The sequence below is a fragment of the Mobula hypostoma genome, chromosome 24 (genome assembly GCF_963921235.1).
Source record: "Mobula hypostoma chromosome 24, sMobHyp1.1, whole genome shotgun sequence".
NCBI lineage: Eukaryota > Metazoa > Chordata > Chondrichthyes > Myliobatiformes > Myliobatidae > Mobula > Mobula hypostoma.
In genome coordinates this window covers 33,760,623-33,786,201 of record NC_086120.1, presented here as the reverse complement: position 1 = coordinate 33,786,201, position 25,579 = coordinate 33,760,623, and the positions used below count along the sequence as shown (strand labels likewise).

The following is a 25,579-nucleotide window of genomic DNA, read 5'->3' as shown; positions in this document are numbered from 1 at the left end:
ACCTGAGTGTGGCTTCTTTACAGTAGAGGAGGCCATGGATAGACATGTCAGAATGGGAATGGGTTGTGGAATTAAAATGCGTGGCCACTGGGAGATCCTGCTTTCTCTGGCGGACACAGCGTAGGTGTTCAGCAAAGCGGTCTCCCACCAACTCTTCCTTCAGTCCAGACAAAGGGTCTCAGCCTGAAACGTTGACTGTACCTCTTCCTAGAGATGCTGCCTGGCCTGCTGCGTTCACCAGCAACTTTGATGTGTGTTGCTCCTATAAAGTGAAGAAAGGATGGGGTCCAATTTAGATCCTTGACAACACTAGAAGGTAACTTGCACTTATCCAGACAACAAAACCAGTGGACATATATCTGCCTTCCAAATTCCCCCAATTTCAGGTCATATGATATAATTGAAGAGGGGGGAATAAAAAAGCACAATGGACAATGGCACAATACAAAAGGAGATTCTGTTTTAGGAAATAAGGTTAAATATCTGTTCAGATTAATGATTAAAAAAAGAGCATTCAATACATACTTTTTCTCTTATACCAGGTGCATCAAGAACATAGTTTTGTTGGTGTATCAAAACCGTGTTGAAACATTTGACTCAAAAAGACACACATTCACAGCTAACAGAGATGCATGAATTGGAAGTCTGAGATGAAGTCTGTAACTGCAAGAAACAAATCTTAGAACACTAAACAGCTGACTGTGGTACCTGCCTTTGGGTGGGGAAGAGAAACTAAGAATAACTGAGATGCTTACGAAGGAATATTAAGTTTCTTATTTCATTGAAGCAGATCTCAGAACACTACTGACATTGTCTAAATGATTGTGTAACAAATACACGTTAGACAATACAACAAATGGTCAAAAGCAGATTAATGCAGAGATTAACAGATATTTAGAGGAATTAACAAATCAATAGCATCAAATGACATTATGGCTTCACAAACTGCAAAATCTATATAAAAAAAACTATTGGGAGGCAACAACATTCAGCTAAGGGCTAAAGAGCTTGTATAGCAGAACATGCTTATTGAATATTTCTGTTGTGTGCTGGTGTGATCATGGAAAATAGACGATCCACTGACAAATAGTTGAAAGTACACGAGCAATTTCTTTAAAAAAAAATGAAAATTACAAGACGAGTAACACACCAAGCCAATTAAACGAAATGTGCTCTCTTTATTTAAACCAGGGGTCATCTGTCTTTGCAGTTTATTCTACAGCCATTCTTAAGGGAAATCTACATCTTAAATTAAAAAATAAGTCAGATGTAAACAGTACAAAATTTCTCCTAAAAATTGCAACGTCTGAATTCAAATGTTTCCATTTTATTTAAACATAAAGGTATACTAGGGTAAAACAAGGTCTCAAAAGGAACAAATGAAAAAGAAAAGAAACCAAAGAGTTATATGGTACAGCAGAGTATTTCTCCTAAACCCTGCATCAGTCAGAGCGCAGAGGTCATTTGTGCTGTTGGGAAGAGAGGAGAATAAATTCAAAAAAAAAGAAAAATGCAGTCCAAAGCTCACAGCGTATCCTTCAAACTCCTTTTAAATTTTTTTGTTGTTTTTGTTATATAATCAAGTGATTGTCACAAAAGAGTCACAAATTAAGGAATTCCTGGCCAAATTTACACCAGAATATACTCCTCCTTTTCCCTGCCATAGTTTTAACGCCTGTAAGGATGAAACCCCTGAGCATTGTGGTTCTGACCGCGGGCAAATCCACCGGGTGCTGATGGTGGAGCCCCTGGGGGCGCTGGTGCTGAGGGTCCTCCATATGAGGGAGCTGGCTGATTTGGATCCGAGAAACTTGGGGCCTGGCCAAAACCACTCATGTCTTGCCCATAACCTATTGAATAGATAAAACAGAACAGTTATGACTGTTTAAAGGCAAAAGAAAAAGAGCAAACAAACATCACCAAACATTTCACAGAGAACTTAAGAAAACTTAACATTTCACAATTAGATCATCCTTGTACCAGCACAACAAATGCTCAACTGCTTTAGCACTATTCTCCTACTTTATAAACAAAAAGTGAGCAAGGACTACATCCTACTTTAGCTACTCATCTTTGTTGAAGCAAGGCAGTTCAAAGTCTATGCAACACCTACCTGCTGCACTATATCCCTGCTCAGCCTGACCGTAAGTCTGAGAAGGACGCGTGGGTCCGTAGCCTGAAGGATCCTGAGGATAGTTACCCATGCCTATTAGGGAGATGAGGAAACCAGGATGACTACCCCAGTAAGCCTGAGCCTGCTTCAATCCATGGCATAGATGCATCAGGTCACCAGTGGCATATGGATGCAAAGAAATGCCAGTGAAATAGAAACACATTTTTAAGCAAATGTTTGGTCAATTTGTTATTCTATATAGGTAAATTGTGGCAACAAACTAACGGTATATATAATTAAAACAATCTGCATCTAAATTAGCAATAGGGATTGAGCCTCATAGTCAAGTACCTTTAGTGAATGTAGTACAGCCTGTAGAAAAAGGTACTGAGTTGCAGTGTATTTGGGTTTAAGGAGATAAACACATGCACCCCATGACAGTGATTAAATGAGCAGAGTATTATACTGAATTACATGCGTTGGTTCAGCTACTTCCAAATGAGCAATTTACACACCTTAATATATTGCCAGATCAAAATAAGTTCCAATTTTCAGTTTTAATATTCAAGATTTTGGTATGGAACACGGCCATTGGAAATTAACAAATGCAGTGTAGCAGCCAATTGTAATTACAAAATGAGCACGAGTCTTCAGTGATTAACACTTCAAAGTTCCAATTTTCATTTGAAAAGGCCCTGGTTCCAATTATCCAACTCCTGGAAATCTTTTGATCTAACTTTTTACCTTGAAGTATATTCTGACCAGAACAGTCTCCCTGCTTACATCAGACTGCACCTGAAACTGAAAGCAGGGAGATGCAATCAGCCAGCTACCAAGAGGAAGCAGATGGACCCAGATCAAGATTCAGATCAAAAACAGTAGAAATCAACAGCTGGGTTAGGAATTACTAACATTGCAAGTTGTAGCAGATGGAAGGGATAGGGATTGGGTGGGGCAAGGGGAAGGGGAAAAAAAAGGAGAAATAGAAATCAAAAAAACATGTCATTTGAAAAATTACAATCTGCTTGGATGTAAAAAAAAAAGTTGAGTAACTACTTACTGAATGAACTTGTATTTGCTAGTAACTCGAACATTGAAGACTACATCTGCTGCTCTGGCCCTAACAGTAAATTCACAACCATGAACAATTATAAAATGCTAGAAAAGGATGATCTAATTCAACCCACCATTGTTTACCTCGATCTTCTGGTGTTCACATACTCCTGCTGCGAATACAAGCAGGTACAAGGACCCTTGACTTCAGGAGTTATATTCACTGATGGGAGCTGTGTTCTTTTCTAATCCTACAGCACCTCCAAATTCTACACTACTTGTTACCTACCATACTGGTTGTACCCAGGGAATTCGGGCTGTCCAGCAGGTGGCTTGCTCATATCCTGAGGTGTCTGTGTTGCTGGTGGATAGCCTATCTGTCCTGCTCCTGGTGTGGCAGGGGGTGCTGGTATTCCAGGTGGGCCAAACTGGTCAGCTGGAGGTGCGCCAAATCCTCCATAGCCTGAATAGCAACAAGAATGAACTCAGGTCAGACTGACAGGTGAAAGATTTAAAAAATATAGGGATGGATGGGTGTCACATCGTTTAAGTATTTGTCACAAAAGGACAATAGTTTTAACGATCATGAACAAAAATAAAAGCAACCAGATATGCCCTAGAACAAAATGTTTGTTAGGCACTTGCCATTCTGAAGTGTACGTGTACATGTACATATATAATGCGTGGATCTCACTGTGCTACACTGGACCCAGCTTTACTGCCTGTAAAATGACTAACAGGAATGTGGTCAGCCACAAACAAGTTCAACACTGCACTGTCCATGCTGCTCTCTGCTTAAAAAAAGGAATTAATATGGACAAGTTATTTGGTCAATTAAACTGCAAGATTCATATGGTCCAACAATAAAATGGAACAACAGCTAACAGCAAACATGGACTACTGCAGATTCAGGACCAGCACAGAATAGCTCAGCTGATATGCTGTAAGAACCAGGGCAGACCAGCTTGGCTCTTTAAGGTCAGTAAGAGCAGCAATGCAGAATCCCTGCAAGACATTTTGATAGAGGATTTTTAACAATATAGAGAATTGTACAATCTGGAAACATGAAGCAAGGCTTCTACAGGCTGCACTGTTGGACACAAACAGGCATGATACTAAAGATTAGGTCCAGAATTGTTTAATGACTTTCATCCAAACAATGAGATTTTAAAATATTATGACCACCTCAAAAATTCTTAATAGTACACACCAGATGAAAATTGCTATATATTTTTAGTATTGAATAGGCTATTTAATTAGATTATCAAACACATCCCTCCACCAAACCGTAACACAAAATAACTGGCATATGTATTAAAAATAAACCGATACCAGATGTGCAATTAAATTACAACTATTGCTGTAACATATATTCCTGGCATATACTGGAAAATTATTGTTAACTAGGCTTAATCCTATCTCATTGAAAGAGGAAATGCACATTTTTTTTTGAACATCCCACAAATCCAAAACATACTGTTAGAAACAATCCATACCATATTGTGGAGGTGCGCCAAAACTCTGTCCAAATCCCTGAGGTGGTGCAAATCCTCCTGGAGGTGGTTGTGGCACTACATATGGATTAAAATGGGGCGGTTGTGGAGGGGCGCCTCGTCCTCCTGGAGGAGGTGGTGGTCCATACCCACCTACAAAACACAAAAACAACCAATGATCTAATTATGCTGCTGTTTTCCCCTACGTAGAAGTTGTTGTACAGAAAATATTATTCATTATTACTTTATTGCAAAACAACCTACCCATTGGCTGACCAGGTGTCATCCACATACCTGAAAAATAAAAGAGCAATTAAAGCAAGCTCGTGATCATTGATAAGTTACCCCAGAAAGACTTAAACTAAATGTCTAGTAGAACTGTAGAAAACCTGGCAATGCACAACATCCTATTAAATGCATTTTTACAAGGTGCCAATTATTTCAAAGTGCTATGTTTCAGCTGAATCATAATATCCTGAAACACAACAGCAACAGGATGCTGAGAACAGCTCAAGTTATTTTATGCCTTTTTTGACACCACACTCATCTACATAAAATTAAGTGGGCAACATAAAAGGCAACAGAGTTCCTTTCTCTCATCTTGCTACACATTATGTCAGAACTATGTATTTTAATGTCTAACACAGAGAGAACAAAGTCAGCTAATTTTCAATGTCTACAGAGATTAATATAATATGATAAACAAAAGGTTAATACAGCTGGACAAAATACCACAAGAAGCAAAGCAAGCAGTAGAATTAAGGGCCACATTTCATTAATTTATGTGGTTACTGGACTCACAATCAATTTGGAAAATTTTAAGCAGGACCTCAGGATCCTCAAACTTTATTCAAGTGATACTCCATTAATGTGTGCCCACAGGGCCTAATTGTAGGGCAATTCTTTGCAGAGATTCCAAGCAAATACGTGGCAACAAAGAACACTCATTAAACATTCAAAAAATGCAAATCTGAATGGTAATAATTTGAACTGTCCACTACCCAAGAGCAAATTGCGCCAGATTTCTAAAATTTGTACCCAAATCACATAAATGAACTGTAAAGGACACAGTTTTGCACATATACTATGGACATGTTAATTACATCAATTTAGTACAGACCAGATCCAACTTGGAGAAGATAAAAGAGATCAATGTATCTATTGATCTCGTTAAAGGTACATTGTAGAGAGATTGTAATGTTTCAGTTAAGAACAAATACCTCCATACATTTTTCATATTCCAACAACCAATGAGTTAATTTTGAATTAAAGTAGTATTTCTTGGCAATCATAGCACTCCAGACATAACACCATAGCTTTCAACAATAGCACCAATAACATTCAATCATTTTACATCTCTCACGACACAAGCTGCCTAACCTATCAGTAACATTTTGTAGCTTTAATGTGCTCAATATTGATGTCTGTGATCTTACAATCCAAGCAAAAGCACAAATATTTGGCCAAATTTAATATAAGGTCCACACACAAAATGCTGGAGCAACTCAGCAGGCCAGGCAGCAGCTATGGAAAAAAATTACAGTCGATGTTTCGGGAAGGGCTGCTGAGTTCCTCCAACATTTTGTGTTTCTTGGATTTCCAGCAACTGTAGATTTTCTCCTGCTGTGATTTGATTAATACAAGGTCATTAGCTATAATCTGGCACAGTGATAGGGCAGGAGAAAAACAATTATCATAGACAACTATATATTAAAATTATCCCCACAAAAAGAAATACAGTCTACAAGTTAAAAATTGGTGAGCAATTTGAATCACTCAGATGTGAACAAACAAATACATCGTGTTTCTTTATGAGCTGGGAATGCATTGTCAATTTTTGCTGAGCACTACTTTTATGGAAATTAAATCATGGATATATTGACATTGTTAAAATGTATCTTGCTACAGAAAAACTAACAGGAAACATTTCAATTACACACCTTAAAAATTGCTACCAAGATGTAAACAGCCCAACACTAACAATAACCCTCGAACATGGACTAATCAATAATAATTACGGTATGTAGCATTTTGACAAAGCCAATTTAATTATGAAGTCTCTACCACTGCTTGCATATTGAGCTGAACACTTAGCACATTTACCTTGTGGGCTAGTGTAACTCTGCTGCTGCCAGCTTTGTGAGGGCTGACCTCCCCAGCCATTAGCAGCATTTGGTAAGCTTCTGCCCCACTGTGGTGCTCCTGACTGGCCAGGCCCTGGGCCTTTACTGTCACGAGGCTCTGCGCGTTTCACCTCAACCTAATGAGGATAACAGAGGGAAGGATAAAACAGCCATTCCAATCAGTTTTCCGAAACCCTCTCCCTCAACACACCCGTCTATTAAACTTAACATTTACACTTACATCTTATAACTTACAACTACATTTAAAATAGCTTAAATAGGCCAAAATATATATATATATATATATATGTGTGTATATATAGAGATAGATAAATACATATTTATGTTTCTCAAGTATATATTATGATTTTACATGAGTAATTACTGGATATCAAGTTTACTTTGAATTTTAAAATATCTAAATTTTGCAATTAGTCTCTTTAGAATTAACAGTCAATCAGAAGTCTGGTCTTATAGAAATTATTCTAACCACCATTTTCGTAGATGCAAATTACCTGAGAAACATAGTTTTTTAGATAGATGTGGCCTTACTTAAAAAAAATGTTATTTAAACATCTAATGGAAGATAATGACTTACCTTCCCCAGGCTATGCATAAAGAATCTCAATTAATTACTTGAAACATAATGTCAGAAGGGAATGGATGAGCTAATCGAGTCTTAAATTACATCTTTAACAGAAAAAGGAAATACATGCAGATAAAAATGGACAGTTTGAGTAAATTAGAAGCAAATCTTCATACTGTGTTTGAATAAATTACACACCATCACCACTAAGCTAACAATACCTCAGATCTCAACTCAAGAGCAGGTGTCACTTTTCAGAATATACAAACCAACTTCAGATGCAAATGTCAAAATAACCCTTACTATAAAGTAAACTTTCAAGTTTTGATTATGACGGCAGTAATCCCCACAACTCAAGCAGTACTATGAACAATCAAATTAACCATCCTTTTCATTGTTTGGATTATATTGGAATTGAAATAGCTTTACTTAAAAAAAAAACTACAAAAATAATTAGTTTGGCTATTGCTCCAACTAGCTTAGGTATTCAGTTGCCAACAGATTGATTGCCAATACTGATGATGTCAGACAATACCTTTGGGCCATAAGGTCTAATTAGACTTTCAATCTAGGGTTTGATGAAGTGGATTTAATAGTCTAAACTACACAAATATGATACACAAGAATTTTTACAAGATTATATTGTTTTCAAATGTAAGATATTTCTATCAGCTTTACTTTTAATTGATACTACGATTCTTTACACAATGTCAAAAAATGCAAAGGTAGGATTTAACCACCAAAAGCATAAATCAATTCATAAGCAATTGACATAGTGCTGTACTTTGCTATTGCAACATACAGTAAAACTCTGATAGTCCAGCATGCCTGGGACTTGGGTAGTGCTCAGTTGTTAGGTTTTCTAGACTACTGGATATCATATTTTCCAACAAACTTTTAATTCATTTTTAAACTTCATTAAGTTTCAGGGGAGTGCAGGAAATATGTGATGTGCCAGAAATCAAACCATCTGAATTTCAGAATCATTAGAGAGTGGATTATTGGAGTTTTAATGCAACAGGATATCACTATAGTGTGGGCTTCTTGTAACACCACCACTTTCGGTTCCATTATTGGGAAGAGCAAGATTCTTAGAGCAAGGCACATTAAGTATTATATTTCTAGTCTAAAGAAAACAGGAAACAAATAATGGAAGCATCACAAAGAAAACCTTCTCTTGATGTGTTTTAGAAATGGGATAGTAGGAAACAGGATTGGAAAAGGACTGCTGAACAACATTTCAAAGTTACATGCACAGTATAGATTTCCTACAGTGCTCTGGGCAAAAGCCTGAACTCTAATCTGCCTTAATTGTTGGCAAACATCAATCATTCAAAAGTTACTCCAAAATCAAAGCCTGCACATTTTCAATTTCAATCTCTAAACAATCCCATGGAAAAGAATAGAAAGAAATTCTCCTCAATACGATTGTTAAACTTTTCCGATTCACAAGTCCCTCTTTTTATGACAAAAAAAAAACCTTCACCAGAAATTGATCTGAAATCTGCAGCATAGTGATAAAGCCCTTTCCATCTTGGCCAGTATTCAAGACAGATGCAAGGTAAACCTCTGCCTCACTGCTTCAGGCTCAGCTTTGAGCTATTACCATTGTATCAACAAACAATTCTCTATTTTCCGTACCAGTCCGAATTTGTGCCTAACAGGGAGTTAATTTGGTGGAGCCATTATTCTCTGCAATGGCCATTATTGTAGCAAGTATACTTTTTGTTATTATGGCTTAAGTTCAAATCCACAGTAGATGTAACAAAAATCTACATAACCATTATCAATATCATCCAAGTCGTAACAAAACAATTGCAGACCAATAAAAACTCAAATCTTTGAGGAAAAAATCAAGTAAATTTGACTTTTACATTAACATTTTTCTTGAAACAATGTAAATTTACCTCTGAACAAAACATGTGTATTTAAAGTGAAAATTGCTAAGTTTTCTGATTGGTCAGGGCACTAAAGGTTATGGTGAGAAGGCAGATGTATGGAGTTGAGTGGGATCTGGGATCAGCCAGGAAGGAATGGCAGAGGAGACTAAATGGGCTAAATGGGCTTATTCTGCTTCTATACCTTATGGTCTTATTCATGCCAGGATAAATCTTACACAGTATGATTTATCAAGTCAGGACTAGGGAAGAGCAAGCTGAATTTAAACATGACAAGAAATACTTAAGGATTACAAAGTAGATGGACAAACCATCAAACTGGGTCACTATAATGCTGTTAAATGACATTGGGAGACAGAATATTAATGCACACCTGAAGTTTCAATAAACCTTATAGGCTAAATAAAGCTGCAACACTGGTTTGCCATTGCAGTCTGCAGTAGAAATATTTAATGCTCAATGCTGAATCACAAGTTAAATGATCAAATTTTAAAATAACTTTCTTTTGCCCAAAGCACTGGTATATACATACATTACACACTTAATAATCCATTTATAATAATTTGATATATATTAAATTAGCTTTACATGTCCTGCATTACACAGGACATAAAAGTCAAGAAGATTGGCACCCAACATTTGCTAATTGAACACAAGTACCATCCCTCTACCAGTCCAATACAACTTAAGTTTGCTTCTTCCTTGTACACAAAATTAAACATTTTTATGCTGTCTTACAACACAGTATGAAGATCAAGCAAATGAGGCCACTTAACTGTTTTTTTTACATTAAGTTATTATTGACTAAAATATACAGCAAGTGACCTCAGACAAAACAAAATAAAATTGACAACCAGTCCTTCAGCATGTCAAGATATGACTCAACAGATCACTAATGGGTTTATTTCAATTTATTAAAAGCAGTCACAAATTAAGTCCTTAACAACATATCTGAAGGAATGGTTTCTTAAACGGAGACTTAAATGATTAATACAGATTTCACCGGTCTTATGAATAGCTAACTACAATAAAAGTAATTATAACTAACGTGCAAGCAGCTAATAAATTCTGCTTAAGTGCATGCAGGCTCATCGTTCTTAGGAATGGCCATGATTGATTTAAGCACTATAGATTGTTTTGAAAACCGATTTTATATATATATAAAATCATTAAAGTATAAAAGCATGAAATATATTTACTGCTTCTTCAGCAGGAAATAGTACTAAATTCTGGTTCCCACCAAGTCATTAAATTACCTTTTAACAGGATTCTCTTCAATGTACAGACCACACACAATAACCCCAGTGAAATCTCCAGTCACCTAAGCCTCGGTTCATTCTAAGGGTAAAATAAAACTACAACTACACACTTTTTTGCCCATGATGTCGTGATAATGCATGTTGACAGCCTGGTCCACTGATTGCTCGTCCTCGAAAGTAATAAATCCAAAACCTATCCAACGACGAAGAGTGAATCAAGGTAGCAGGGTGTAGTGACACAAAACAGGATGATGCACAGTATTAGGGCGGGGATATATTTAAAGGATATCCCAGGGTTTCAGATAATTGGAAGCCCCTTTGGTTGAATCACTGACAGGAGGACATTCCAGCCAGTCAGTAATTCAGTTATAAATAAAATACAGCAATTGACCCCAATGACAGCTACTTCTGCACCACAAGTTTTCAACCATTTAACAGCGCATTTTAGAGAAATTTAACTTCAAATTTGGAAGTTTTAAGGTAGAATAAACTGACGCAGGGTTATGAGTGTTGGCTAGTTTCGCTAATGCAACTGAGTTCATTATGTTTATTTCAAATATTGACCAAAGCTAAAAGAAACGGACATGTGCAATGATACCCCAGTCTAAAATCAGAAATTTTAAATAAAAATCGTTTTATGCAGAGGGCGACATATTAAGTAAATATTATTGAATATTGGGAAGTGAGAATGCATGGGGTGTAATTAACATTGAACAAGTTATTTTACAGCAACTTGCCAAAAGGAAAGATGTTATACATACACAATTAAAAGTTTAATTTCAGGATAATTCCCATGAGGCAATGGGAAACACACACTTGACACAATAAGGAGAAAGAGATTAAAAAGGATATCTCTTCACATAGCTCCTATGTGCTTTATTAAAAAATAAGTTTCAGTGCAGTCCTAAAACATCAACTACAGATTCAAACCAGATGTAAAGGAAAAAAGCTACCAAGCTGATTATCCCATTTTCAAAGCTTTGCTTCAATCAAACTTGCAGAAACATATCTAGCTATTAAAAAAATGAAAGCTGTTGGCCCTCAAATGCAGAAAACTGACTTTCGATGCTACAAGTCAGCTACTTGGGGAAGGTTACATTTTAGAACAACTCTAACAGACACTGCAAATAATCAATGCAATGAATCAGCCAAAATATACAGTGTGGAACTTCTAACATAAATAATTGTGTTATAAAAGTACTAAAGGGTGAAGCAAGATTATGTGAACTGCTCACCTTCGAAAGATTACAATAGTAGGACTTTGACAAAAATGAATCCAGAATTTATATTAAGAACACTATATAATTAATATTCCTCAAAACCCGTAACTTTATTTAGCTTTCTTCACAAATAGTTATACTCTGCAGCCAGCCAAAGGCAATTACAAAAGGCAAGAGGGCACACGGAAGCAGAGTTTGAAGCAAGCACCTGCCGTGAGCATATTTTTAAGTGGGAGTGTTGAATTAATAATCCAATGCATTGTTGTTTTACATCTGCCCCTATGAATTACAAAGATTTGTCTATGTAGGTATCGTTATGGTGGGCATTGCTACATCACTGAAATAAAATGGGAAGAAAGGGAAAAGCAGTGACAAATTTTTGAACTGAAAGAACTAAAATGGTTAGAATACAAAAAAAGATAAATTTCAATTAATTTCTTAAAAAAACACTGGTGAAATACCAACACAATTCAGGCCAGCCAATCTTATCTGAAACCCTGTGTTTTTCCTCTTGGTAGGCATATTGCTTTGCAGCTAGTGCTGACAGCAGCAACATAATGCTATAGCTTTATAAACCAAACTAAAATATAGATATGTATATTTATATATATACACTATAGGTGGTACCCTCGAAGCTTATCCAACATCGTTGGTCAGCCCAGAGAAGTTTTATTTAAAAACATTTGATACACAAAGATACAGGCCAAAATGGTTTTGCAGCAGGAAATTCTGCTGTCAGCAACAAGAGCAAATGACAAACGTCTTGCAGTTTCCAGACAGACATATCCCATCCCTCCTGTGTGTAGAACTGGCCTGTACCTGTGTGATACAACTTATCACAAACCTAGAGAGGAAAATCTAAAGAGATAAGTTAATTACAGCAAAACAACAAATACATTTCTTAACATTACAGCACTTAGTTTTAACTAAATAAAACTTACATATGTAAATTATACTTAAATTGAATAGCAGTGGCAAAAAATCAAGACTAATTAACTTAGATATTAATAGGTATATTTTTCTGAAAATATCCAAATACAGTAATTCAGATGACAAACTATCACATAAAAATGCACATATTGAACTTGTTAAAAACTGACTGCCAGCAAAAAAATCTTCCACTGCAATAATTAATAGTTGACAATTCTAAACACGTTTTGTCAATGAATATATATTTGGATAAAATTAAACTTAGAGGACTCAAATATAATTTAGGAAAATAAACTTCGATTAAAATCCAAAAGCAAAAAAAGCATGTTCAAGTTCCAAATGAAAATGATGCTCAAAAGCTCAGTTACTTTAGAAAAGATTTACGTTTCAGGATGGTTTTCACATACAGATTCTTCATGAAAGGTTCTCATAAATGTCAAATGGATGATTGGGAGTTTATAATTCAATGGATATCATTGAAAGCAACCTCACTCTCATACATAACATTTCAAAGAATTTACAACTTTTGATCAGATTTCAATCTACTCATCTGATTAATCCACATTTGGCTAACTCTGGAACTGGCCAACCTCCTGGAATTCAGGCATTTCAATCAACTTTATTTGGAAGTATCATTTCAGTGAAAACAAGAATACTACATCTGTGTACACAATACACTTACCACACAGCTGAATGCAATTTCCAGCAATATTTTCAATTAAGTGATAATGCTCAACTGCTACATGGTATGATACGACACATAAAGAAAAGACACCACTTCCTGTACGCTTCCTATATGTAGGAAGTCATCTCATGACTAACCACATCCTTTCCAAGTACATACCAAAATTGTGAACAGTCAACCCTACTGCCCTACAAGGTATTTTACAAACTTGCAGAAATTGGTTAAATATACTTGATTTATTCTGGTCTTTTTCAGGATTATTAAGATCTTCATTCAGTCTAGTGTAATTTCTCCCTTAAATCATTTTTGATACTATCAGAGATTACCTTATTTCTTTTCAGCATGCATACTCAGAAACCTACAAATAAATGCTAATTGAGTGATAATATAAGTTACAGCAATTGAGTGGCAAAAGGAAAGGAAGATCACCAGTTACATTGTCAATTCTGCAACAGTAACTGAAACACAACTACTGCATTGCAGACGGTATAATACAATACCTTCTACAGGCTTGCACGTTGCAGATTAGGACAAGATCATGCATTAAGTTCATTACTCTAACACAAGTTAACTGTCTTTTCGAAGTAGTCCATTTAACAACATGGCTGAGAACTAGCAGCACTTGTATAGTGAAATCACATCAAATACTACATAATAAACTTGGATTAAAGTTCACTTGCTCTAAAATATTCAACACACAGACCACACTTTGCCCAATAATGAAATTGCTCTAATCAAACATACTTCACCTCAAAATCTGCAATGTATGCCATACACCATAAGACAAAGGAACAAAATATAGTCATCTGCCCAATCGCATATGCTCCAATATTCTGGCTCATTTATTATTCCTCTCAACCCCATTCTTCTGCCTTCTCCCTGTAACCTTTGACACCCTAACTAATCAGGATTCTATCAACCTCCGCAACTTCAACGTGTCCAATGACTTGGCCTCCGCAACAGTCTGAGGCCAGCAATTCCATATATTCACCATCCTCTGGCTGAAGAAATCCTTCTTAATCTCTGTTCTAAAAGGCGTAGCCTTCTATTCTGAGACCGTGCCTTCTGCTCCTAGACTCCCACTGAAGAAAATATCTTCTCCACATCCACTTTATCTAGGCCTTTCTACCTTTAATAAGTTTCAATGAGATCCCCGCCCCTCCCCCATTCGTCTAAATGGGCCAGAGCCATCAAATGCTCCTTGCAAGTTAACCCTTTCATTCCTGAAATGCCAGCACATCTCAAGTGCTATGAACACCAGATGACACTCCAATAGAGTGAATTGGTCCTGACTGCAAGAAACAAATTAAAAGGGCAAAATGTCTTAGAGTAAATTTTTACTTTCACCTCATGATTAAATAAAGCATTTTTAAGTATGTAACGAAGGCAAACATGGTAGCGAATTTGCAAAAAGCAAGTTTCAACAATCACAATTGTGATTTTAATATTTTGTCGTCCTCTTGGTTGAAGGACAAGTATTAGCCAGGGCAGTGAGGTAAACTCACTTGTTCTAACATTTGCTTATATCCACTATAGGGACAGACAGGCTCTCAGTTTCATATTTCCCCAAGCAGTCCTTCAGTACTGTACTGAAGTGAAGCTTGAAGTTTTGAGATTGCTACAAAAGCATAATCTTCTGACTCAGGTGAGTGTGCCAGAGTAAAAGTGCAACAGCACTAAATAAAACATCACAGAAAACTCCTGTGTAACAGTGAAACACTTTAACGTTACCCTTGTTTCCCTCTTTTTGTGTGCAATCCAAGTTAGTAGTTTAGAGACTTTGCACTGACCGCTTGCCCAAATCGGTTCAATTACTTCCTGCTACAGATTTCATTTACAAATTAAATTTAAACTCTACTCTTAATCAAAAACAACATTCTACTGAAGTACATCACCTTTTATTGAAAGCCCAACAGGCTTTCAGAGGCACATTAAATCTATAATACGTAGATGTTACTAAATTTGATTATTGCATTGCATTGGTTAAATGCAAGGTTGAATGATGACAATTAACTGTGATTTGGTTTTTTTTTGGTTATGTTGGACGAAGGTCAAATATTAGCCAGGGCAGTGGGAAATGGCACAATGGCATTCTATTAAAGAAATTATATTAGTTAACAATAACCCTAAATCAAATTACACGTTTTATGCTAGGAAAGTGACTTACAGTACGTAGCCTTCCTTGTTGCCAAAGTTGAATATATCTAAGGCCCATCTGACGGATTAAAATTAACAGTTGGTCTCATTGGCTTTTTATTAATAAATATTGGAAGCCACATACATTTTTTGAGAACCTAAAGTGAAAAGTACTGTATGGATTACAAGAAGCAGTTTGTCATCTGAATATTAGAAAAAATAATTAAGACAATAACAAAATGGATCAGCCTTTACCTCGGGGCCTCTGCTTTTCAGCATCATAGATCATTACTACTTCGGAGACCTAAATAAAAAAATAGCAAAATATCAAACGCAGAAAGGTAGATATGCACAATCAAACATGGGGGGGGGGGAAGAGAAGAGAAGAGGAACTTCAGTTGTGAAGCTTGATTAATTTATGTTTCATCCTGCTGTGTTCCTCATATAATTTTGTCCCTTAAATTCATCAATGGAATACATCACTCAAAAAGCTGAACTGCAGATGCTGGAATCTGAAACAAAAAACAAATTGCTGGTGGAACTCAGTGGGACAAGCAGCATCTTGGAGGCAGAGGGATAAGCCCTGCATTAGGCCAGAGACTGAAGAGGAGAGATATGCAGTATAAAGAGGCAGGGGTGGGGTTCCAGATACTGCCTGTCCCGCTGAATTCCTTCTGTTTTTTTTAAAAACAGGAACAGCAATATCAGTGATAATGTATTTCAAACATACACCAGGTGTATTCTTAAACTGAACAATAATATGTCAAAAATAAGCACATTTTCCTGGCAAAAATAAATCACAGAACACCAGCAAGTGACTTTGAAGAGTTACAACTCAACACATTCAAGTTCAATCTAAGAGTGATGCAGAAAATTCCGCGTTTTATTTATAAAATTCTTACAATAAACTGTAGAAGAGAGGACACTAGGAGCTGAGTGCAATGGAGAAGAACTGAGAAGTGCTCACAACCACCATATTGTATTTTTGAAGTTAAGCCTGGTACGAACGTAATACACAGGCAAAAATATTACCCTGAAAATCCACAAACTAAAAATCAGAAGGTTTGGAAAAATATCATAATTTATATGATATTTAGAAAATGTCTCATAGCAAAAAGTTACGTGTTATTCTTTCAGTAGCATATTTATATAATTTCTAACATTCAAAGCTACATCATGAAGTACCAGTCTTGTAATATGCTAATATAGACAAGTAAGCAATCAAAACACAGAGCACAAATAACCATGCCCTGCTGTCAACCTCCCAACTACACTTTAAGCTGATACAAAGAGAATCCTTTATACTATATAGTATAAATATAGTTGCTATATTTACATATGAAGTTGTATTTTCAATCTAGAAGATTCAGCAGATTCAAATTAGTTTTAAAAAATGGCTTTACTTATTAAAAAGCTATTATTATGCAAAATATTTTTTGTATCGCTGCAGTGCATACATCCAATGTTGAAGGCAGGCTCAACAATGACTCGAAAAGGAAGTTTGTTTTCTACAAATTCAGGAAAAAATGCTAACATGACAAATTACTCACCACTCCAAATCTTTTGAAGTAATCCCTGAGCTCTGTCTCACTGCAATTGTGAGGAATTCCTCCAACAAATACCTTCTTTGATTTATTGCTGCTCTGGTTTTGCGAACCTTTCTGCAAAGATTATAAAATATTACCAGATCACAAGATAAATGCGATGTAAAAATAGCAAATACAAATTAGAGCATCCAGCATGTAAAATCTCACTTGTGAACTAAAAATACTAATTCACGGTCATTGTCACTTGTCTCTTGCTGATATTTTGTCCTCAAACTTTGGAATTGGGTCGAAAGTTCTCTTAATCAGGCCAAAACTTAAAAATGTTAAAAATACTTTTTCCTTCAGACCATTGCAATCAGAATGGTCCAAAATTTCTCAAACTAAGGCTAAGAAACACACAAATGCTTTCATTCTGTGCCATGAGCAACTACAAAACCAACAAACTGCATTAGTAAATATCATTTAAAACCGGTTCTACACTTCAACAAACTTTTCACTTATCCTGCACTCGAAAGAAGTTTGGGAATTAGGATCAATCACTACAGAATTGATTTCACTATCATCTGCTCTCAGAACAGAAACTTAACCAGTGAACAAATCTACAGGTCAGAATTATTTTAAGTCAGTAAAACAAGTAGTTTCACAGCAAAACCTCAACATGGAAAACATTCCCTGTCGAATAAACACTTACCCATGCAGCACCTTCTTTTGCTTTTGGTTTTTCTTGCTGCATGGAACGAGGTGTACATGGCTTTGGATCAATCTGGAAGATTGAAACATTGCAAGTCAAAAGAGTTAAATACAAGGTCACAACACTATTTTCAAGTAAATAAAAGGGAATGAATGAGGGCTGACAGAAGTTTTCAGAAACAATTTTAAAGAAAATTGCAAATATGAGCAAGGTTACATAAACAAATGAAATAAAACATGTACATTAGGTACACGTCTTTATAGTTGATGCAATGATGTTATGATTTCTTCTCATGACTAGCAAGTTTTTTCATAATAATACAAAGACAAATTTAAATACCAATTTCACCTAATACCTAAACAAAACTAATTGGTGCATAGTGCATTCCCCCATCCAAATATAAAGAACTCTATGTAAAATTTTAAAAACCCGATTTAAAACTTTGTTAAAGATTCATTAAAGCTTTTACTAAAATTGTTTCATAGCCCATGTAACCCAATTGAGCAGTCACAACAGATCCATTATCATGGCTCTACCAAAGCACAATAGAAGCCAAAGGCTAACCTCACTGATTCTCAATGAAACCATATTTATGATAGGACAAAAATTCAAAAAATAAGAAAAATGCAAGGATTAAGCCATTTATTCTTGCTCCATCATTTACCAAGTTTATGGTTGATCTTTACCTCAGGTCCGCTTTTCTGCATTATTTCATATTACTGAATTGCCCAATATGCAAGCAATAAATTTCAAGATAAGACAGAATAGCTTAAAAGGTAATTGCAAAAGAAATAGAAAATGTAACAAATTTTGGAAAGATATACAGTTGAAGTCAGAAGTTTACATACACTTAGATTAAAGTCATTAAAACTCATTGTTTAACCATTCCACAGATTTCATATTAGCAAACTATAGTTTTGGCAAGACGTTGAGGACATCTACTTTGTGCATGACATGATTAATTTTTCCAACAATTGTTTACAGACAGGTTATTTCACTTTTAATTGACCATATCACAGTTCCAGTGGGTCAGAAGTTTAAAAAGAAAATCAAAAGAAATCAGCTAAGACCTCAGGAAAAAAAAATTGTGGACCTCCACAAGTCTGGTTCATCCTTGGGAGCAATTTCCAAATGCCTAAAGGTACCAAGTTCATCTGTACAAACAATAGTACGCAAGTATAAACACCATGGGACCACGTAGCCGTCATACCGCTCAGGAAGGAGACGCATTCTGTCTCCTAGCGATGAATGTACTCTGGCGCGAAAAGTGCAAATCAATCCCAGAACAGCAACAAAGGGCCTTGTGAAGATGCTGGAGGAAACAGGCAGATAAGTATCGATACCCACAGTAAAACGAGTCTTATATTGACATAACCTGAAAGGCTGCTCAGCAAGGAAGAAGCCACTGCTCCAAAACCACCATAAAAAAGCCAGACTACAGTTTGCAAGTGCACATAGGGGCAAAGATCTTACTTTCTGGAGAAATGTCTTCCAGTCTGATGAAACGAAAATTGAACTGTTTGGCCATAATGACCTTCGTTATGTTTGGAGGAAAAAGGGAGAGGCTTGTAAGCTGAAGAACGCCATCGTCACCGTGAAGCACGGGGGTGGCAGCATCATGTTGTGGGGGTGCTTTGCTGCAGGAGGGACTGGTGTACTTCACAAAATAGATGGCATCATGAGGAAGGAAAATTATGTGGATATATTGAAGCAACATCTCAAGACATCAGCCAGGAAGTTAAAGCACGGTCGCAAATGGGTCTTCCAAATGGACAATGATCCCAAGCATACCTCCAAAGTTGTGGCAAAATTGCTTAAGAACAACAAAGTCAAGGTATTGGAGTGGCCATCACAAAGCCCTGACCTCAATCCAATAGAAATTTTGTGAGCAGAGCTGAAAAAGCGTGTGTGAGCAAGGAGGCCTACAAACCTGACTCAGTTACACCAGTTCTGTCTGGAGGAAGGGAACAAAATTCCAGCAACTTATTATGAGAAGCTTGTGGAAGGCTACCCAAAACATTTGACCCAAGTTAAACAATTTAAAGGCAATGCTACCAAATACTAACAAAGTGTATGTAATCTTCTACCCCACTGGGAATGTGATGAAAAAAAAATAAAAACAAAAATAAATAATTCTACTATTATTCTGACATTTCACATTCTTAAAATAAAGTAGTGACCTAAGACAGGGAATGTTTTCTAGGATTAAATGTCAGGAATTGTAAAAAACTGAGTTTAAATGTATTTGGCTAAGGTGTATGTAAACTTCTGACTTCAACTGTATCAATATCTGGGAAATATTTAGTTTCACAAAATTACATTAGCACTTAACCATAAAAATTTCATATTCAACCAAATAGTTTGTAAATTCAACTCACTGTTCTTCCATCAAGATTATGAGGTCTGCTGGCTAGTACTGTACCCACGCAGTTTGGATCCTTGAACTTTACGAAACCAAAACCTCGAGACTGATTTGTCATTTTATCCTTCATTATGACACAATCGACCACCTCTCCATATTGGGAAAAATAATCTCGGAGGGTCTCTGTTAAAAATATAAAGCCATAATATTTATGTTCTTTATTTTAACCAGCATGGACAAGTAAGTCTTTCCTAATGTGCAATTCTATCTACACAACTGTAAGGAAGTAATTAGTTGTGCTCAAGACGTTGAGTTTACATGTTCAAAACTTGCGATCGCCAACGACAAGAACATAAACAGAACCTTATGAACAGACAAGCACTGCTGAAAAAGGGAAGATCGATCCATGGGGCAATATGCAAGGAGAGCATTTGAAAAAAGACCAGCAATGTTGGCATACTGTTTCACTTGCACTTAATGTAGAATCTTCACTAAAAGGAAGCACCTTCACAAGACTCCAAGGTAATTAATAAGACATTGCTTCAAGACTTTTCATTTACTTCTCCACATACCAGGCTTTACCATTTAACTTTGGCTGCATCAACTCTAATCAAAAACAAGTGCTCTTAAGTTATATGAAGTCCCCATTCTAACTAACACACTCCAAAAAAAAATAGAGAGCCTATGCCATTGTGGGTATTTTACCTTTCTTTTAGAAGGCAGAAATAATTACATGCATCATGTATCCAGAAGGAAATTTTCCTCTTTTGTTAGGTAAAAGCAACTTCACTTCAATGCATAGGAATCAACACCATGACTTGAACCATACAAAACTTACCCTGTGTAGTATTCCAGTCAAGACCACCCACAAACAGCTTCCTGAAATAAAATAAACATCAGCATCAGCATTTTCCTGAAAAGAAATCCTACCCAAAACCAACAGTCATCCAATGGGATCCAGAACAGGAATGTAGCAACATTGAAATGAAAGGCATGACCAAGATAAAAGATTAGCAAAACTAAAATACTACCACAAAGAGATCAATGATTAACATTCACACCTTACTATAAATTTCTCCAATTTACTGCGTTTAGCAATTGCAACCCTGAAGCAAACTGCTGAATCTAATGATACTGTGACTGTTCTTTCACAAATTTCCTTAATGTCGTATGTCCAGATTTAAAAGACAAAACAGTGCTCAGTTCACACAAATTCATGAATTATACATTTAATGATTTTTAAGCAAATGACACCCCCAAATTCAAAATGTAACACAACTAAAGACAATAAAACACAAAATAATCAAAAACCTAACTGTTCCACATAGAAATGATGAACATCCTTTAATTTGCTACGTTTGAAATTATCCATTATGCAACTACTAAGGCAGACACTCAATCTTTGAAGAGATTTTGGAATATCTGCTCAAGCTACATCAAACAATCCATTTTAAAATCACCCATAAATATAAACACAAAAGTTAACCTTCACGTAATCCACAGCAATCTCTGGCTAGATAATTAGAGTTTACTAACTTGCAACATGATCTGGCAGCACATTACAAATCCCCAAGATTAGTTAAAATACCAAATACATATTGATGAGAGAGATACTAACACCCAAAGACACAACATGTAAAACTTCATACACAATATCTTTAGCTACATTATTCCCTTGTTATCAAATATAAACAAATAAAATATGAACATTTATTTACATTTAAAAATTCAACCCCAACAAAAACAAGGTAGTAGAACAGGACTATAACCTGAACCTCTAATTAGAAAGAAAAATGAACACAAGATAACTACTACCAAATGTCAAATGTGCAAATATACAGAATCTTCAAACAATAACCAAATTAATCCTTGGCACCACTCCTATCCCCATCTCACCACAATCTATTATGCATTTAAAAGTAGACACAATTTAGTGTTCCACATGTTCAGTACTTTGTAGAATAACCAGAAACAAAATGAAGCCACAAATTCTACAAAAATAAAAGCTAGCAAATATACACAATTCCGTGAATCTGCATTTCAGTAAACTGCTTCCACTGAGCTTTTAGAAATAAACTCTTCCTAAGCTACTTTTAATGGACACAAAATTAGGTTACTAATACATGTTAACACCATCTTCACTCCAACGATGGCATTGTCTACACAACAATGGCATTGTCTATAGAAGTCATTTTAAATTGCCAATTTTAACCACCACTGGACACCAACTCTGTCCAAGCTAAATGGGCTGCAACTAAAGACAGCTCAGGTAATCACCGAAAAACCACTGATGAGAAGAAAATTAACATTTCTAGAAAGTATAAAGAATAGGTCACCAAAAGAATGAAAACTTGGTAGTCACAGTGGCTATTGTACTTCCACGGGTTCATATACCAGCTTTGCAGGTGAAACAGCAAAAAATGTCTCTGAAGAAGTTCACACGGATCTGCGCAAGTCTAAAATCTAAACCAACATCCAGTGCGTGTACCATCCTTGCAGTAAGAATTTGCAATGGACACGGAATTGGTACAGCGTAAAAACTTAGCTCACAGAAGTCGGCACTGTGACAGAAAGTATATTTAAGTACATAAAACATTCTTTTTGAGTCTTTTGATCCAGTACCCGCCCAGAATACTTCCTTTAAGGCAGGTGAACTGCTGAATTGAAATGTGCACAAATAGGCACGAGATCCGTGGATTTTAATTTATGGAAGCCAGAGGGTGATGAGGTGATAGTAGATGAAGAGAATTCTGCCTGTAGGTCAATGAACATTGAGGATCTGTTTTTGGGACCCATCCCCCCGGCTCTTTGTGATTTCATAAAGGACTTGGATAAGGGGGTGGGGGTGGGGGTGGGGGTGGGGGTGGGGGTGGGGGTGGGGGTGGGGGGCAGAATTAGTAAATTCGTAGATGGCATGAAAATTGCCAAAAAGGTTGAATTTCAAGGCAGAATAATGGTTAACGGTGTGGAGGAACTGCTGTTCCAGTTGGTGGAATGGCAATTTGGGGAGTATCACAGAGGGTCAGTTATTTTTGAGGGGAATGGTTACTTTCTTTAGGGCCTTAAGTCTTCAGAGTGCCCGTTATTTCCAGGGAGTGGGGAAGCGATGGGTCTTCCCGTGTGTGTTTGTATGCGGAGTAAGGAACGGGATGGTTAACCGTGAGTGGGGTTCGGCTTTTTTTCAGACTATGGGTTTGATGAAAGAACCTGAATTCCAAGGTCGCTGAATTTAATTCTCCTTCACCCTCCTCCCCCCCCCCCGGACTTTGACCTTCCACCGTCGCCATTTCCTTTCCCTCTTCCACCGCCGTCTTCCAACGATCGCGCCGCACGGCCCGGGGACAGGGGATTAAGGGTTGGGGGGAGGCCAGCCCCAACGTGGCGCGCCCGTGCTCCCAGCGGCCGTTTCCTCGAATCTGAACCGAAAGTCGCGACAACAAAACCGGCCCCCTCCCTCCATCCATCTCCAAACGCGAGCGAAGGCTCGGCGGCCTAGTCCCCGGCCTTACCCGATTTCGTCGCCGCCCTGGTTGTTCATGGCGGTGGGGGTGGTGGGCGGTGAGGTACCCAGGTTTGGCGGCGTGGGGGCGGCTGGCGGGTCTTGGCGTTGGTCACCCGTTTTTCCTGGCGTCCCTCCGGTCGCTAGAAGCGGCTGGAGGTCACTCGATGGACAAGACTGGTGGCTCAGCTTGGCCTGCCTGCTGGCGCGTGCGCTGCTCCGACAGAGGGAAAAGCCAACCGCCGCTGGAACTGCGCAACAACCGCAGCGCTACGGGGCTTCCCGCACTCAACGTCAGTGTTGCCCGGCAACCGGCATCCGGGGCCCGCCAAGTGGCGCGATTCCGCAGGCCGCTGACGCCTGCTGGGAACTGTAGTCTCGCCGTCTATTCCTCCTCTCCTTGCACTCAGTGGGTGCTGGTCACCGCCAGGGAGTCTCGTGGGGGGTTGGGGATGGTCACTGACGGGGAGCCCTGGAGGGGGGGTAGAGGACAGTCCAGTTAGATGGCTGGGCGGTGGGAAGGAGTCACCAAGCAGGGAGACCTGGGTGGCAGTGAGTTACCAGCTGGATGGACGATAAGCAGTCCTGGTTGGTGGGGTGGGGTGTTGACGTTAGCAGGATGGGTGGTGGGGGAATGAGTCACCAAGCAGGGAGTCCTGGGTGAATGTTGGAGGGGGAGGGAGTCACCAGGGCATCTTGGCTGGGTGGGGTGGGAGTGGGTCATCGGCAGGGCTGATGGTGGGGAGGGAGTCGCTAATTGGGGAGCCCTAGCTAGGCAGTGAGGAGTCTGTCACACACTTTGGGGGGACGGGGTAGGTCAGAGCACATTAGAGCAAGTCGGCAGGGAGCTGTTGAGGATGAGGAGTTAAAACATGAATTCCTGGGTTGGTGGGAAGGAACTGATGGCGGTAGCACCATTTGTCAACAATAGCAACACTTGGGTTGTGGGGGGGGGGGGGTCAAGAAAAAGCCTCATCAGAGCTAGGGAGTCAGTGACAAGAACTCCTGGGCCAGTGAGGGGGAGTCAATGAGAGTATCTGAAGGGAGAATAACGGGAACTGGAGGGGAAGAAGGAAACAAAAAGGAATACTGAGATCAATGGACAAAGGGCAGCAACCATGGTAACAATGAGAAGGGGTATCAATGCTGACATGTTGTGGGAGTGCTAATCAATAATAAGGAAACAAGAAAGAACTTAAAAAGTTAGGAGTAGGAGGGCTAAAATGAGCCACAGAATTGTCTAGTAGGATTATAGAGACTCCCAAAGCACTTTATTAGTATATTAGCAAAAGGATAGTCAGGGAAAGAGTAGATCAGCCATGGGCGAAGGATAGAATTTATATGTGGAGCCAGAAAAGTAAGAGACAGGATTTATTTGTGTTTGGGAAAGCAAAGACATTAGAGATAGTCGGCATGATTCTATGCAGGGGCACTTGATCCTGACTCACTAATTTGATTGAGTTTTTTGAGGTGATGATGATTGATGAGGACAGTGGATGTCCTCATGGACTTTAGACTTTAGTCAAGCATTTGACAAGTTCCTCATAGTAGACTCGTCCAAAACCACTCCTTGAAGATGTCCTAGATACTGAGGGAGCTTAGTGCCCATGATGGAGCTGCTTGAATTCACAACTTTTTGCAGAATCTTATGTGCTTATGATATCATATTTTGGCAGAGGGGATAAATTTAATTTGGCATTGTGGTTGGCAGTGAAATGGCAAACCAAAGGACTCTATTCCGTTATGCTTTGGCTGATGTGAGGCTATTCCTAACATGGGGAGGAAGTCCATCAGTAGCAACTGAAATGGCATCAACACTAACCAGTGAGGATCTCAGTAACAGCCTGAAAGGTATTTCCTTACATCCACTTGTTTAAGTTGCATGAGGGTACTGTATGTGAGGTAAAGCCTTTTGCTTTTGGAGATAGTTTCTGCCTACAAAGGTTGCAGCCATGTCTCTATTTTCTGTCTGTATTGTATTTTG

The 25,579-nt window shown here is 37.8% G+C and overlaps 1 protein-coding gene and 1 non-coding gene across 6 annotated transcripts; both read right to left on the bottom strand.

Moving 5' to 3' along the window:
* Positions 1 to 225: 225 nt before the first annotated feature.
* Positions 226 to 23,877, bottom strand: dazap1 (DAZ associated protein 1). 5 transcript variants are annotated; one of them, XM_063032532.1, is made up of 13 exons: positions 23,606 to 23,877; positions 20,935 to 20,975; positions 20,113 to 20,279; positions 17,735 to 17,806; positions 17,047 to 17,157; positions 15,752 to 15,800; positions 10,636 to 10,718; positions 6,763 to 6,919; positions 4,924 to 4,953; positions 4,663 to 4,812; positions 3,456 to 3,629; positions 2,114 to 2,206; positions 232 to 1,850 (listed from the first exon to the last, which is right to left on the bottom strand). In XM_063032532.1, exons 1-13 carry the CDS (start codon positions 23,632 to 23,634, stop codon positions 1,669 to 1,671), a joined length of 1,338 nt encoding a protein of 445 aa, XP_062888602.1. In that variant the 5' UTR covers positions 23,635 to 23,877; the 3' UTR covers positions 232 to 1,668. The 5 variants fall into 5 exon arrangements, with proteins under 5 accessions (XP_062888606.1, XP_062888605.1, XP_062888602.1 ...); XM_063032533.1 differs by lacking the exon at positions 2,114 to 2,206; XM_063032534.1 differs by lacking the exon at positions 3,456 to 3,629.
* LOC134337632 (small nucleolar RNA SNORA13) lies at positions 5,109 to 5,239 on the bottom strand. Its single transcript, XR_010016039.1, has one exon. It is a non-coding gene; the product is annotated as a small nucleolar RNA SNORA13 (small nucleolar RNA).
* Positions 23,878 to 25,579: the final 1,702 nt, after the last annotated feature.

Excerpts from the sequence above, each read along its gene's own strand:
- dazap1 (XM_063032532.1), bottom strand. The coding sequence starts at position 23,634 with ATGAACAACCAGGGCGGCGACGAAATCGG. Across the intron at positions 10,719-15,751 it reads TGAAAAGCAGAGGCCCCGAG|GTTTTGGATTTATTACTTTC; the intron begins GTAAAGGCTGAT and ends GTCGTTGGATAG. Across the intron at positions 6,920-10,635 it reads ACGACATCATGGGCAAAAAA|GTTGAGGTGAAACGCGCAGA; the intron begins GTGTGTAGTTGT and ends TATCCTCATTAG.